This window comes from Lonchura striata, chromosome Z (genome assembly GCF_050655825.1).
Source record: "Lonchura striata isolate lonStrDom1 chromosome Z, ASM5065582v1, whole genome shotgun sequence".
In the NCBI taxonomy this organism is placed as follows: Eukaryota; Metazoa; Chordata; class Aves; order Passeriformes; family Estrildidae; genus Lonchura; species Lonchura striata.
The window spans coordinates 10,227,285-10,243,074 of NC_140740.1; the positions used below are offsets into that span (position 1 = coordinate 10,227,285).

Here is a 15,790-nt window from a genome sequence, read left to right on the forward strand (position 1 = left end):
TGTTGCATCTGTGCCGTGTTCCGGGGACTTCTGCTCTTCTGTCTGCTCGAGTCCCTGGATCACAATCATAGCCTTGCTCAGGATCTCACTGCTGCCAGTCTGGGCTGTGTCCGGCAGATCCCATGCACAGGCTGTGGGCTGCTGCTGTTCCTGCCCTCCTCTCCTGTGTGCTGCAGTGAAGGCCCAGGGCAGAACCCTTGGGGCTCTCTGGAAGTCAGACATCCTTCTCTCTCTGCTCAGGGCATCGATGACTGTGGGTGAAGGAGACGTGAAGGCAGGTCCTGCAGGTGGTCCTGCTTCTTGCAGGTCAGCCTCTGCTTGTAGCAACTGCTGGCCAGGACCGTGTTTCTCAGGGGGCTCCTTGTCCAGGCCCTCAGCCCTGATGGACTACGCTGGCTCTGGCACAACCTCTTGGCAGCCTGTTGGCTGCTGGCTCTTTTGCTCTCCTTTGCCTTGGGCAGCAGGTAATACCTGCAGAGCACTCAGCGCCTTCCTGCGCCACATCTGGCTCACTTCAGCCGGGGCGTCCACGTGGGTGGGCAAAGGGATGGTGTTGGTGAAGGCCTGGCCTTGATCTGGGTGAGCTACTGCTTCCTTTCCCACCAGAGAGGGCTTTTTCTGAGCTGCTGGGCTGAGAGTGGCTGTGCCATCTTCTTCTTCATGGCCTTCATGCGAGGGATGCTCCTTGTCCTGAGATCCTCCCGGTGTGCCTCTTGGCCCGCTTCCCTCACCCGTGGGGCAGCTGGGACCCTCCTTGGGACCAGCGTGGGAGCCTTTGTTGTCCCGCAGGCCCAAGGAATTGACCCAGCGATGGACAGGAGATGAGCCAGTGTCATCTGTCCCTTGGCACGGCTCTGTGACTACTGCATCATGCCATTCCTCTTCGTCGGACACCTCAACATCGAGGGCGTCTTCCCACTGCTCTTCCTCAGACAGCTCTGGACCAAGGGCATCTTCACACTCCTGCTCCATGGTGCAGGCCACTGGCTTACTGGGTGGAGCTTGGGCTCCCGGCCGCTCCAGTGTGGCCTTGTTGTTCATGGTGCCCTCAGCGAACCCGCTACGTATCAGCTGTGGCTGCTGTGCCGTGCTGTAGCCTGTCAGCCAGGGCCGGCCCGTGGGCCTGTCCTGTCCGGTCTCAGGCCATGCCATCCTGCCGTTGACACTGAGCCCAGCGGAGCCATCGAGGGCCCGGGGGTGCCTCCGCAAGGAGCCCTGTCCCTGCCTCTGTGCTTCTCTGACCTGCAGGCCATGCTGCTGCTGCAGCGAGCTGTGGGAGCAGGAGCTCCTGCCCGGCTCCCCTGGAGCCCTCCTCGTGAAGGACACCATCACCTCCTTCAAAACAGGCCCGTGCCTCCTGTGCCCCCACGGCCACCGAGGGCCTTGGTGGCACTCGATGAGCACAGAGAGCCCTGCCTGCTCCTGCTGGAGCTGCTGCTGCTGCCGGCCCGTCCCTGCAGCCGCAGCCCTGCTCGGGGAAGCTGATGCAGACACGCCGCCCGCCTGGGCCGGCTCTGCTGCTGGCCGCTCCTCCTGCATGCTGGCCTGGGGCGTCCTGTGCCACACACCCGTCACTGTCACCTGGGAGAGCTGCTGCCTCTCGACAAAGCTGGTCTCCTAGGAGTGGGCACCCCACGCCTCTCTGCTCCTTAAATAGCCTCGTGTCAGGGCAGGGCCCCGCATCACAATGGCCTCTGTTTGTTAGGGACACCGCATCACACAGGGCCACTGTCACACACAGCCACGCACCAGCTTTGCCATTCTGCTCTCTGATGCAGTCTGAAGAAACAAAATCAAGATTTAAATGATATGCAAACAAGCTGAAATCAGAGAAAAAACTTTTTTTACTCTTTGGATTTTGACTTTGCTACCTGTTGGCTCAGCAAGAAGGATGCACGTAAAGATCAGTTGAAAAATATCAGAAAAGCTGCAGAGAAAGGAGAGGCTGTTATTTAATGATGTCTTTGTCTGATAGACATTCCTTATCCACAAGCAGGAGCTTAATAAGGTTTATTTGGGAAGCAAGGAATCCTCAGGCAGATTTTGAGGTCATGACTATATAAGGAGACATCTCTTCCTCCACACGCTCCCAGCTCTGGAATTAACTTTTTCCTTTGGCCTTCCAGCCATATATAAGGTTTTTTCCTAATCCTCACTGACATCCATTCAAAGTCCTGCCAGAAATTAGGGTCTCTTCTTTATTTCTGTATAGGCTGTTATAGGCTGCACTCTGCACTTTGGCGCACACGACGCAGACCTTTCGAGGACTTCCAGACCTGTACATCATTCCCTTTGGTAGAATTCTCTAACTAGAACTGACTGGAGCTCAACGAGCCAGCTTTGGAGTGGGTATGCCTCTAATTCACTGAGTCCTTTTCATTCCCTTTTCAAATGTAAGGCAGTTTTCTTCAACACACTGAAGGGAATGCAAACTCTTCAGGTCACAACACTGGGATTTCTTTTCTCATTTGTCCTTGTGGATTTAAAAAGAAAATCTAGGAATAGAGGCATGCAGGCACCAGCAGGACACATTACAGAGCCATCTCAAAAAATGTTGGCAAAGCTGTGGAGGGAAGAAGGGTTCATTCCGGCCAGAAGCCAAACAAATTGTTTGGGTATGTGCTTCCAACTAAATATACAACACCTCCTCATTTGACTGAAAACTGTGCTGGCCTTAGCTGTATTTTCAGCATTCAGTCCATGTGCTAGGCACAGATGAGTGACATGCTCAAGAGATGATCTTTAAGCTCAGGGAAAAAGGCAAATCAGCTGTTGCAAAAAAATTCTTTCATTGTATCTTGAAATGGAAAGGAGCAAAAAGTGAACTTTATGTCATATAAAAGGTTTTGTGTAACTTAGGTTTGTATTGTATCACGTGATCTAATTTTTGTATTACTCCACTAAATCAGACTTCCTGTGTAACATCAACTCTCTCTACTGCAGTTGAGTGGATCAGTGGTATAAGTTATTCTCATTGAGGTCATGAAATTAAAATAAACCTCTCCCTAGATTTCCAGCCAGCACAGGGGGGATGGATGTGTGACGTAGCCAAATGCAGGGCATAAATTCCAGATAACTAGAAAAGAATTTCAAAGAGAGTAATGGGCTTCAGCTGGTTTCAACCATTTTCTCAGCTGGCCTGCCTTCCCAGAGACTGTATAAATTAAGGTTTTTTCATATAATTTGATGTAAGAAATCAAAAAGCTTGCTTTCTTGGCATTAGATCAAAAGGAACAAACAAAGTAGAGGTTTTGAAATGCTGTTTAGTGCAAGTGTGTTGAATTCCAAATGGGATGTCTTTTCCTTTATTATCAATACAAAATGTTAATGGTGCCAGGTAAATCCCTCAGACAACTGTCATCATTCCTTTCTGGTGATATGTATAGAGATTGTTTTAGGGGTGCAAAGGAGATAACGTGTACTGGTACATAGCAACAAACAAGATTGGTCTCTGCACTCCCTTGGGTATGGAAAAGTTATTTCCATATTACATTCCTTAAAATGCACCTCTGGCTTTAGACAACTCATAGAATCAAAGAATGTCCTGAATTTGAAGGGACCCACAAAGACCACTGAGTCCAATAAATTCACTGTTCTACACAGGCCCCAAGAGTCATACCATGTGTCTGAGAAAGTTGTCCAAATAATTCTTGAGCTCTGTCATGCTTGGTGTTTGTCCTCGTTCAGGGCAGATTTGGGGAAAGACCCCCCAAAAGGGTTCTTTCAGGAAAGCAGATTCAATCGGCCCCTCCCCCCAACCAGTTCGGGAAAGATACCTCTTTGGAGAAAAAGTGGAAAAAACCTGTTTATTAAACTTGCAAACTTAGACAATATTAAGCAACAAAACTTCTTGCCACTCCAAGAGAGACAATCTCAGAAAGATCCCTCAGGTTGCAGCTGGGCTCACTCAGTCTCTGCTCAGTCCCTCCGGTGCTGGAAATGCCGCGGCCCAGGCCCGGCCCGCTGGGCCACCGGTGCTGCTGCTGCTGTTCTCCTGGTGTTCAGTCCAGAGCGGGTCCAGAGAAAGGGAAAAAAACCACAGTCCAGGGAACTTTGCCTCAGCTAGCTAAAACTAACTAAACTAAGGAAAAAAAAACCAATGGAGAGCTCCGTCTCGTTGTCCGTCTGGACGCAGACAACTCAGTCCAGGAGCAGGAATGTGGAGGAGTGAGTGCAGTTCTTGAAAACAAACTCCACGCTTCTTCCCCCCCCCCCTCTTCCCTCCTGGAACAAGTCTTAAAGGTGTAGAACTTATTATTCAACATGAACAGGGCAGACGATTGGGGATAAAGGCATCATACAGTCAACCCAGGACATTCCACCCCTTATCCCCATATCGTCAGCTTACTACTAAAACTAATATATATATATATTCAAACCCTACAAACACATACCTTATACATCCGATATACAGCTATACACAGACAATGGCAGTAATATTCAGCAAACAGTGATATTTACACACATTTCTCACCCAACAATCAGATCTCCCTGAGGTACACATCGTGTTCTTCCATCTTTCTGCATTATCTACCATGTGCAACCTGGTCCCTGAGCAAAGACAATCCCACGAATGGGTTTGTCTGTACTTGAGGCAGAATTGATCCACACTGTCTTCCCTAACAAACCTCTGACATGCACTACTGGGACTTTGTCTCCATCTACTATATGCAAAAATTGAGATTGGGCAGGGCCCAATCGACTGGTAGAGCCTCGGGTGTTAACTAACCAGGTGGCTTTTGCCAGATTCTGCTCCCAGTTCTTGAAAGATCCACCACCCAATGCTTTCAAGGTGGTTTTTAACAGTCCATTGTACCTCTCCACCTTTCCTGCAGCTGGTGCATGGTAGGGAATATGGTACACCCACTCAATACCATGTTCCCTAGCCCAAGTGTTGATAAGGCTGTTCTTGAAATGAGTCCCATTGTCTGACTCAATCCTCTCAGGGGTACCATGCCTCGAAAGGACCTGTTTCTCAAGGCCCAGAATGGTGTTGCGGGCCATAGCATGAGGTACGGGATAGGTTTCCAACCATCCTGTGGTGGCTTCTACCATGGTGAGCACGTGGCGTTTGCCGTGGCGTGTCTGGGGCAGTGTGATATAGTCAATCTGCCAGGCCTCCCCATAGTTGTACTTGGACCACCGCCCACCATACCATAGGGGCTTCACTCTCTTGGCCTGTTTTATGGTAGCACACGTCTCACAGTCATGGATAACCTGAGAAATACTGTCCATGGTTAAATCCACCCCTCGGTCTCGTGCCCACTTAAAAGTGGCATCTCTACCCTGATGGCCTGAGGCATCATGGGCCCATCGTGCTAAGAACAATTCCCCCTTGTATTGCCAATCCAAGTCTATCTTTGACACCCCTATCTTTGCAGCCTGATCTACCTGCTGGTTGTTTTGGTGCTCCTTATTGGCTCTGCTCTTGGGAACATGGGCATCTACATGGCGAACTTTTACAGGTAGCTTCTCTACCCTGGTAGCAATGTCTTTCCACTCATCAGCAGCCCAAATTGGTTTTCCTCTACGTTGCCAATTAGCTTTTTTCCACCTCTCCAGCCACCCCCACAGAGCATTGGCTACCATCCATGAATCAGTGTAGAGGTAGAGCTTCGGCCACTTCTCCCTTTCAGCAATGTCCAGGGCCAGTTGAATGGCTTTGAGTTCAGCGAGTTGACTTGATCCACCCTCCCCTTCAGTAGCTTCTGCAACCCGTCGTGTGGGACTCCATACAGCTGCTTTCCATTTTCGTTTCATTCCCACAATGCAGCAAGATCCATCAGTGAAAAGGGCATAATGTGTTTCTTCTGCTGGCAGTTGGTTATATGGTGGCGCTTCTTCAGCATGTGTCACTTCTTCTTCCTCTTCATCAGTGAGACCAAAGTTTTCACCTTCAGGCCAGTTCGTAATTATCTCCAAAATCCCAGGGCGATTCAGTTTTCCAATCCGGGCGCGCTGCGTGATAAGGGCAATCCATTTGCTCCATGTGGCATTGGTGGCATGGTGGGTAGAGGGAACCTTTGCTTTGAACATCCACCCCAGCACCGGCAGTCGGGGTGCCAGGAGGAGTTGTGCTTCTGTACCGATCACTTCTGAGGCAGCTTGGACTCCTTCATAGGCTGCTAAAATTTCCTTCTCTGTTGGAGTATAGTTGGCTTCAGATCCTCTATAGCTCCGACTCCAAAATCCCAGTGGTCGGCCTCGAGTCTCATCAGGCGCCTTCTGCCAAAGGCTCCAGGACAAACCATGGCTCCCGGCTGCAGAGTAGAGCACGTTCTTCACATCTGGTCCCGTCCTGACTGGGCCAAGGGCTACCGCATGGGCGATCTCCTGCTTGATCTGGGTGAAGGCTTGCTGCTGTTCAGGGCCCCAGTGGAAAGTATTCTTCTTGCGGGTGACCAGGTAGAGAGGGCTCACTATCTGGCTATACTCGGGAATGTGCAGTCTCCAAAAACCTATGGCACCTAGAAAAGCTTGTGTTTCCTTCTTGTTGGTTGGTGGAGACATCGCTGTGATCTTGTTGATGATATCTGTAGGAATCTGACGCCGTCCATCTTGCCACTTCACTCCCAGGAACTGGATCTCTCGAGCAGGTCCCTTGACTTTGGTCTTCTTGATGGCAAAACCAGCTTCCAGGAGAATCTGGATGATTTTCTTTCCTTTCTCAAACACCTCTGCTGCTGTGTTCCCCCACACAATGATATCATCAATATACTGTAGATGTTCTGGAGCCTCACCCTTTTCTAGTGCAGCCTGGATCAGTCCATGGCAGATGGTGGGGCTGTGTTTCCACCCCTGGGGCAGTCGGTTCCATGTGTACTGCAATCCCCTCCAGGTGAAAGCAAACTGAGGCCTGCATTCTGCTGCCAGAGGAATGGAGAAAAACGCATTGGCAATATCAATGGTGGCATACCACTTTGCTGCCTTGGACTCCAGCTCGTACTGGAGTTCCAGCATGTCCGGCACAGCAGCGCTCAGCGGTGGAGTCACTTCATTTAAGCCACGATAGTCCACAGTCAATCTCCATTCTCCTTCAGATTTGCGCACAGGCCAGATGGGGCTGTTGAAGGGTGAGTGGGTTTTGCTGACCACCCCTTGGCTCTCCAACTCCCGAATCATTTTGTGGATGGGGATCACGGCATCTCGATTCGTTCGGTACTGCCGGCGGTGCACTGTCGAGGTGGCAATTGGTACTCGTTGCTCTTCTACCTTCAGGAGTCCTACTGCAGATGGGTTTTCTGATAGTCCAGGCAAGGTGTTCAATTGCTTGATGCCCTCTGTCTCTACAGCTGCTATCCCAAATGCCCACCTGAGTCCCTTTGGATCTTTGAAATACCCACTTCGGAGGAAGTCTATGCCTAAAATACATGGGGCGTCTGGGCCAGTCACAATGGACTGTTTCTTCCACTCATTTCCAGTCAGGCTGATCTCAGCTTCCACTGAAGTAAAGTCCTGTGATCCCCCTGTCACACCAGCAATAGAAACATGTTCTGCCCCCACATATTTTGATGGGATTAATGTGCACTGTGCACCAGTGTCGACCAAAGCTTTATATACTTGTGGTTCTGATGTGCCAGGCCAACGAATCCACACAGTCCAAAAAATACGGTTTTCCCTTGCCTCTACCTGGCTAGAGGCAGGGCCCCTCTAAGCATGGTTATCCTTCTTTCCTGGGGCATATGCCTTGGAGGTTCCTTCAAGGGGATCGAAAATATCGTCATCATCATCATATACGGCAGTTTGATTATGGGCTACTGGAGCTGCTTCCCTTTTGGTGAAACTTCCTTTCGGAGTCTTGCCTCCCTTCAATTCACGCACCCGTTGTGCCAGAGCACCAGTAGGTTTCCCATCCCATTTCCTCATATTTTCTCCACAATCACGCAGGAAGAACCACAGCTCAGCTCGTGAGATGTATCTTCTTTCCCCGTCTGGGGAACGTCTGTGTTGGGTACCAGGACCTCTGATCTGTATTGCTGAGACTTGGAGAAAACCCTCTTTCATCTCCTCCCTGAGTTTCTTATGACTCTCCTCTATCTTGTTTTCTAGTTTCTCTCCTAGTTTCTGCAGACGTGTTTCCACTGCTGCAATTCTGGCATGGGTTGGGCCATGTACAGCATCTGCATATGCTCGGAGCTTCTTTGCCATATCGAGCACAGTCTCCTCACCATCATCTCGCTTCATTATTGCTACAGCAGAAGCGTATTCATGTGGCCCAAGTCTTACAAGTTTTCGCCACATCACAGATGTACACAGTACCAAGTCTGGATTTACAGTATCTACATCATCCGAGAAGACAATCTCTGCCACTGCCATTTCCCTCAAGCGTTGAATTCCTTGTTCTATAGTCTTCCACTGGGTTTGCTGCATATAAAGATCATCTGCACACAGGTATCTTTGTGCTACACTTTCCAAAACCCGTGCCCAGAGGCTGCGAGGGTTAGCCCCCCTCATCTTTCCTTGATCAATGACAGGATCATGTGACAGGGATCCCAAATGTCTCGCTTCACTACCATCCAGAATTGTAGCCTCCCCTGCAGCATCCCAAAGACGGACCAACCAACTAATTATAGACTCATCAGGTCGTCGAGTGTAATCCTTTCTTAGGCCACGAAGGTCCTTCAGGGAATAGGACTCAGTAGTGGCTTCTGATCCTGCCTCAGTTGCCCTAACTCCGGCTTTTGTGTCAGTAATTAGCTTTGAGGGTCCTTCTCCTGGATCATCATCATCAGTCCCTGGCCGGTCAGTTTTGCTTTTCTTCTTTCCTGCAGCGACTGCCAGTGGTTTAGGTTCACTGTCTGTTTTAGCTACAGCCTGGGTAACTGGGGTGTTGTCTGCAGCCTGAGTGACTGGGATAGCTGCTGGTTTATCTCCCTGCCCCCCTGCCTCTGTCTGCTGGCCTACAGTATCTAGCAGTGTGCGATAAGCATAGGCCAGGGCCCAGCTTATTGCAATGAGCTTTTCCTCCTTAGAGTCATTGTGGCACTTCTCTTTCAGGTATTTCCCCACCTCAGCTGGGTTCTGAATTTGTTCACGTGGAAAATCCCACTCTACAGGGTCAGAAAATTCCTTTAGGGTCTGGCCCATATTTTCACATTCTCCAGACCACTCAGAATTTTCCACACCTGGGTGAGGGGTTTCATCAGGTCCTCGGGACATCTCAGCCTTCACTCTAGAGAAACTGCAGGCTGTATAAAGGAAGTTTACAAGAATAAATACTAGAAAGATGGTCTCTTTAACATTCAGGGGAAACTGAACATTCTCAAAAAGTGACATAACAGATTCAAAAAAGAAGAAGGAAAGGAGAGGCTGGAAAACCTCATGCCCTGCTCCTCCTCTAACAAACCAGGTGCAATTACTAATAAACCCCCAGAACATACTACTGGAACTAGGATGCAGGGTAGGATGAAAAAACCATAAACTATACATGTCTTGAACAGACTCCAGTATCTTTACAAGCGCCTTATAAATCACTATCACCAAGCCCAGTCCAATAGCTATTTTAATCTGTGTTTTTCTACTGCAAAAACTACATGTAAGGGACAAGAATCCTAGTGACCAGAAAAGTACTAAAACCCCAAAAAAGCCTAGAGACCAGAACCACATGAAGGCCTCCACCCCAAGAGACATAAATTTAAGCAACATGGCTACTGTCTGCTTTAACCCACTACAAAATAAGCACCACCAACATCCAATCAATCAAGGAAAAAAGGTTTTTTCCACTGTGTTTTTTTTTTCCTGAGCCCCACTTGGGCGCCAATAAATGTATCTGTCCTGGTTCAGGGCAGATTTGGGGAAAGACCCCCCAAAAGGGTTCTTTCAGGAAAGCAGATTCAATTGGCCCCTCCCCCCAACCAGTTCGGGAAAGATACCTCTTTGGAGAAAAAGTGGAAAAAAACTGTTTATTAAACTAGCAAACTTAGACAATATTAAGCAACAAAAGTTCTTGCCACTCCAAGAGAGACAATCTCAGAAAGATCCCTCAGGTTGCAGCTGGGCTCACTCAGTCTCTGATCAGTCCCTCCGGTGCTGGAAATGCCGCGGCCCAGGCCCGGCCCGCTGGGCCACCGGTGCTGCTGCTGCTGTTCTCCTGGTGTTCAGTCCAGAGCGGGTCCAGAGAAAGGGAAAAAAACCACAGTCCAGGGAACTTTGCCTCAGCTAGCTAAAACTAACTAAACTAAGGAAAAAAAAACCAATGGAGAGCTCCGTCTCGTTGTCCGTCTGGACGCAGACAACTCAGTCCAGGAGCAGGAATGTGGAGGAGTGAGTGCAGTTCTTGAAAACAAACTCCGCGCTTCTTCCCCCCGCTCCTTCCCTCCTGGAACAAGTCTTAAAGGTGTAGAACTTATTATTCAACATGAACAGGGCAGACGATTGGGGATAAAGGCATCATACAGTCAACCCAGGACAGTGTTGTAACCATGAACCTGGGGAGCCTGTTCCAGTGCCCAGCCACTCTCTGATGGAAGGACATTTTTCCCGATATCTAGCCAAAACCTCCCCTGACACAGCGTCAGGCCATTGTCACTGGTCAACTCAGAGAGAAAAGATCCGTGCTTGCAACTCTGCTTTTCCTCATGAGGAAGTTTTAGACTGCAATGAGGTATCCCCTCACTCTCCTCCTCTCTAGGATGAAGAGATCAAGTGACCTTAGTCTCTCCTCATAATGCTTCCTCTTAAGGCTTTTCACCATCTTCATGGACAGTCTTTGATAGCTAATGTCCTTCCTATCTTATGGTGCCCAAAACTATCCCCAGGACTCAAGGTGAGGTTGGCCCATTACAGGGCAGAGTGGGATAAACCCTTCCACTGCCTTGCTGACAATGCTGTCCTGGTGCTCCCCGGGACATGGCTGGCCCTCCTCTTCTCTGGAAGGCACTTGGCAACGTCTGCCGGAGGTCCTTGTGGTCTGCCCTTCTGCTTCTGCCGACTGCCGGGTCTTGCAGGCGGGACAATGGATCTCATTGGTGGGATGGAGTGGTGCAGCATTAGATTTGATATCAGAGCATGGGGCCGTCCTGCAATCTGCTTGAAGTTTCCCAACTGCTGCTGGTGCCACTTCTGTCTTGCAGGCCATTGCTGGTTGGTTGGATGGTTCTGCTGATTCTGAAAGAAATGTCTTTTGGGACCGTCCTTGAAAAAATGTCCAGGTTCACCACAGTTGAAACTCTGGCTAGAGTCCTGGTTTGCTGCAACAGCATAGATGCTGGACATCCCTTCAGCCACCCCCTTGGCAACAGCTAAAGCAACAGTATCTCCGTTGGAAGTGTGTTTGGTGCATGCTTCAGCTAGCTGCTCGATGGTTGCTTTGGAGAGCCCTTTGTCCTCAGGGAAAAGAAAATCCCTGTTCTCAAGACCTTCAGCCCCAGGGGAGGAGAAAATGGGGAAGACTGTTGTCCCAAAATGAAAAACTGTTACTCTTTAGTCCTTGGCAGAGCATCCTTAGAACAGACTTAGTCCATACACAGTAGTGAGGATGCTGTAGACAGGAAGAAGAGGTCACGATAGCAGATTTTCTCTGAGCAGTGCCAGTTGTAACATAAAACACAAGAAGTCACAACTATGTTTCCTACGGGATCTGTATTACAAGAGTGACTCCTCTCTCCCCTGCTAAAATGAAAATTAATTATTTGAAAGGTAGTAACTTAATTAAGTGTAGTAGATAGGGACAGGCGAACGGAAGATTTCGGGATGTGACGGAAAGAAAGACACCCATCCCCCTCTCACCCTGCAACATGTTATCCATTACCCCAAAGAATGTAACCACACCTAACCCAGTAGTTTTCCACTCCTGACTAACCCTGGAGACCCTACCAACCCCTCCTGACGTAGCAGAGTCCCCCAAGACTATTTAAACCCATAAGATAAGATAAGAAAGGCTTTCGACCGTCCACCACATTGGTGTCCTGCGTGTGTCGTTAGCCCGAGTGGCCCAGGGGAGACTGGGCTGCCGTGCTGTTCCTTGCGACCAGGTCGCCGTTGTCTTCCATGAAGGCAACAATTAAGAGTCCAAGTTTTGTCTCACTGTGTTTTGTTAAAAATTAGGTAAAGGAAAGAAGAGTGTTTTAGAAAGTTTTCATTTTGAATTCTGTGTGTGTCTTCTACTACAGTTGTAAGTTAATAAAGTTCTTTTTCCTCTATTTCTAAGCTCAACCCTACTCTACTCTGTTTCTGGTCACATCTCACAGTACTCATTTAAGAAAAATATATTTTCTTGGCTGCACTGGCATTATGGCAGCCTCAAACCATGACAGGGAAGTAGAGAGTTTAGGGCTACCTTGGTGCATCCAGTGGGTCCACCCTTCTTTGACAGGCTGTTTGCCGTACTTAGGCTGCTAATACCAAGCATGGTTCAGATGTAAAATGGGCTTGAATTTCTCAAAAAAATGTGTGGAAAGAGTATAGCTCCATGAAGCTATTCTGGTAGCTTATCAGAAGTGGTAGTTTGTCAGCATTTTTCCAGTAAAATGAGCCAAGAGAGTGCAGGAGTGAGAATGGCCTGCTTTAGTGAGTGACGCCATGTGCAGGAGTAGAGTGAACAGAGGAAGATGAGGAGGGTGTGGTGGTGCCTCTGTCTTCAGGGAAGAAGAAGATCTCTGTTCTCTAGACCCCCGGCACCAGGGGAGGAGAAAATGGGGGAGACTGTTGTCCCAAACTGAGAAACTGTTGTTCTTTGGTACTCGGTGAAGAATCCATAAAGGAGCCCTATGAGCACTTTAGGTCCATGGAGGGTGCTGAGAGCAGTGTGCGTGGAAGGAGGATGTGACAGTGGCAGATTTTCTCCAGGCAGTGCCATGTGTGACATGGAAACATGGGAGGTTTCAACTGGGTTTCCTGTGGAAGACTCTGGTAGAAGAGAGACACCTCCCTCCCTGGATGAACTGAGAATTGATAATCTGAGGGGTGGGGACTTTGTCAGGAATTCAGGGTTTATCTCACTGTGTTTTGTTGGAAATTGTGTGGGGGGAGAAGGAATGTTCTGGAAGCTTTTAATTTTATTATCATTCATTTTATTACAGCTCTAGGTTAAAAAAGTTATTTTCTTAATTTTCTAAAGTGACAAGACCTTATGGTCCCAAGATTTTGTAAATCAAATTCTTAAACATTGAGCCTGCTCTGATCTATTTCTGGTCACATCTCACAGTATGACCAGAAACAGAGAAAAATATATTTTTGAATATATTCAAAATATAAAAATATATTTTAAAAAAAAATATTTTCATGGGTGCACTGGCATTGCACCAGCATCAAACCATGACAGTATATATATATAGGTGTGCATATATATGGAGAGAGGTATGTATCTATAGATATATATAGATATTAAATATATATATATAATTATATAGACATATATAGATATATATGTACCGTTTTTCCATTAAAACCCAGCAAAAGAAGAAAATATAGAAAAAGAGGAAACCCACTCATGCAATACTCTTCTATGTCCAGCAAAGGTGAGCCATGCACTATAGGGCTGTGCTCGGTGTGAGCCGGGCTATCTGTCGCTGCTGCCCTTGCCTAGTCTATGCTTCCTTCCTGCTCCAGTGATCCTTCTGACTATTCAAATGGCACCTGGACCATAATCACAGCCCTCTTCACCACCTCAGTCTGGAGGCAGTCATTGTATCTGAGGAATGCCACAGCATCAGCTGTGGGACCATGTGTCTCATGTCCACGGCTCTTAGTCCCTGCTGTGGTGGGTGACACATCCCTAGTGGGTTCCACATTCTGCTGATCCATAGGCTGCTGGCTGGATCCCTGGATCTCAGGTGTAGCCTTGTCTAGGACATCTCTCCTGGTACACTCTGCTGTGTCCAGAAGAGCCTTGCCATCAGCTGTTGGGTGCTTATTCTCCTTCTTTCCTGAGCTGGAAGTGGCTGTGGATATTAAGGGAAGAGCCTTCGATCCTTTCCGGACCGGCCTCAGCCAGCTCTGTCGAGCTGGGGTTTTGATGCGTGTAGATGCAGGAAGGCTTTTGGCACGTCCTGCAGGTTTTTCTGCTGTTGTTGATCCCTCTGCCCTTCCTTGCTGGTCCTGCTTCTCCTCTGAGTATTCAAATGGTTTCTGGACCATAAGCACAGCCTTCTTAACCACTTCCGTCAGGACATAGTCGTGGTAGTCCAGGAACACCAGACCACCGTCTGTTTGACGGTGCACACTATGTCCTGGTCTCTTTGTCATTTCTACTGGGGCTGGGGCATACTGGGCTGTGTCCACAAGAACCTGGCCATAGGCTCTGGGGCTCATTGGGACATGTGTCTGCCTCCCTGCCTCTGCTGCTTTGGCTTTTGCTCTGATCTCTTTGTCTCTCATTTCCTCCTCCTCCCATTGCTGTGGTTCTTCCAAGGATCTCTGGACTACAGGCATGGCCTTCTTAAGGACTTCAGTACGTATGCAGTCAGCTGCATTCGAGAAGACTGGCACATCAGCTGTGGGACTGTGTGTCTCATGTCCATGCCTCTTAGTCCCTGCTGTGGTGGGTGACACATCCCTACCTGGTTCCACAGTCTGCTGATCCATAGACTTCTGGCTGGATCCCTGGATCTCAGGTGTAGCTTTGTATGGGACATGGCTCCTGATACACTCTGCTGTGTCCAGAAGAGCCTTGCCATCAGCTGTTGGGTGCTTCTTCTCCTTCTTTCCTGGGCTGGAAGAGGCTGTGGATATTAAGGGAAGAGCCTTCGATCCTTTCCGGACTGGCCTCAACCAACTCTGTCGAGCCGGGGTTTTGATGAGTGTAGATGCAGGAAGGCTTTTGGCACGTCCTGCAGGTTTTTCTGCTGTTGTTGATCCCTCTGCCTTTCCTTGCTGGTCCTGCATCTCCTCTGAGTATTCAAATGGTTTCTGGACCATAAGCACAGCCTTCTTAACCACTTCTGTCAGGACATAGTCGTGGTAGTCCAGGAACACCAGACCACCGTCTGTTTGACGGTGCACACTATGTCCTGGTCTCTTTGTCATTTCTACTGGGGCTGGGGCACACTGGGCTGTGTCCACAAGAACCTGGCCATAGGCTCTGGGGCTCTTTGGGACATGTGTCTGCCTCCCTGACTCTACTGCTGTGATTTTTGTTCTGATCGCTTCATCTTCCATTTGGCTTTTGGCACATCCTGCAGGTTTTTCCGCTGCTGTTGATCCCTCTGCCCTTCCTTGCTGGTCCTGCCTCTCCTCTGAGTATTCAAATGGTTTGTGGACCATAAGCACAGCCTTCTTAACCACTTCCGTCAGGACATAGTCATGGTAGTCCAGGAATGCCAGACCATCATCTGCTTGAGTGCGCTCATTCGGTCCTTGGCTCTTTGTCTCTTCTGCTGGGGCTGTTACCCTCATGCCCTCAGCAGTACCTTGTTCCAGGTCCCTCTGTTGTTCCGTGTGCTCCTCAGATCTGTGGGGCACAATCATAGCTCTGCTAAGGATCTCATCTGGTGTGTACTGGACTGTGTCCAGCAGAGCCTGGCCATCAGCTGTGGGGCTGTGCGGGGCATGTGCCAGGCTCACTGCCCCTGCTGCTCCGGCTCTTTCTGCCATTGTTGCATCTGTGCCGTGTTCCAGGGACTTCTGCTCTTCTGTCTGCTCGAGTCCCTGGATCACAATCATAGCCTTGCTCAGGATCACACTGCTGCCAGTCTGGGCTGTGTCCGGCAGATCCCATGCACAGGCTGTGGGCTGCTGCTGTTCCTGCCCTCCTCTCCTGTGCGCTGCAGTGAAGGCCCAGGGCAGAACCCTTGGGGCTCTCTGGAAGTCAGACATCCTTCTCTCTCTGCTCAGGGCATCGATGACTGTGGGC

General features: G+C 49.1%; 1 protein-coding gene across 1 annotated transcript; it reads right to left on the reverse strand.

Moving 5' to 3' along the window:
- Positions 1 to 7,213: 7,213 nt before the first annotated feature.
- On the reverse strand, positions 7,214 to 10,503 carry LOC146763617 (uncharacterized). The gene has a single exon (XM_085566910.1). It carries the CDS (start codon positions 9,643 to 9,645, stop codon positions 7,651 to 7,653), a length of 1,995 nt encoding a protein of 664 aa, XP_085423036.1. The 5' UTR covers positions 9,646 to 10,503; the 3' UTR covers positions 7,214 to 7,650.
- Between the last annotated feature and the right edge of the window lie 5,287 nt (positions 10,504 to 15,790).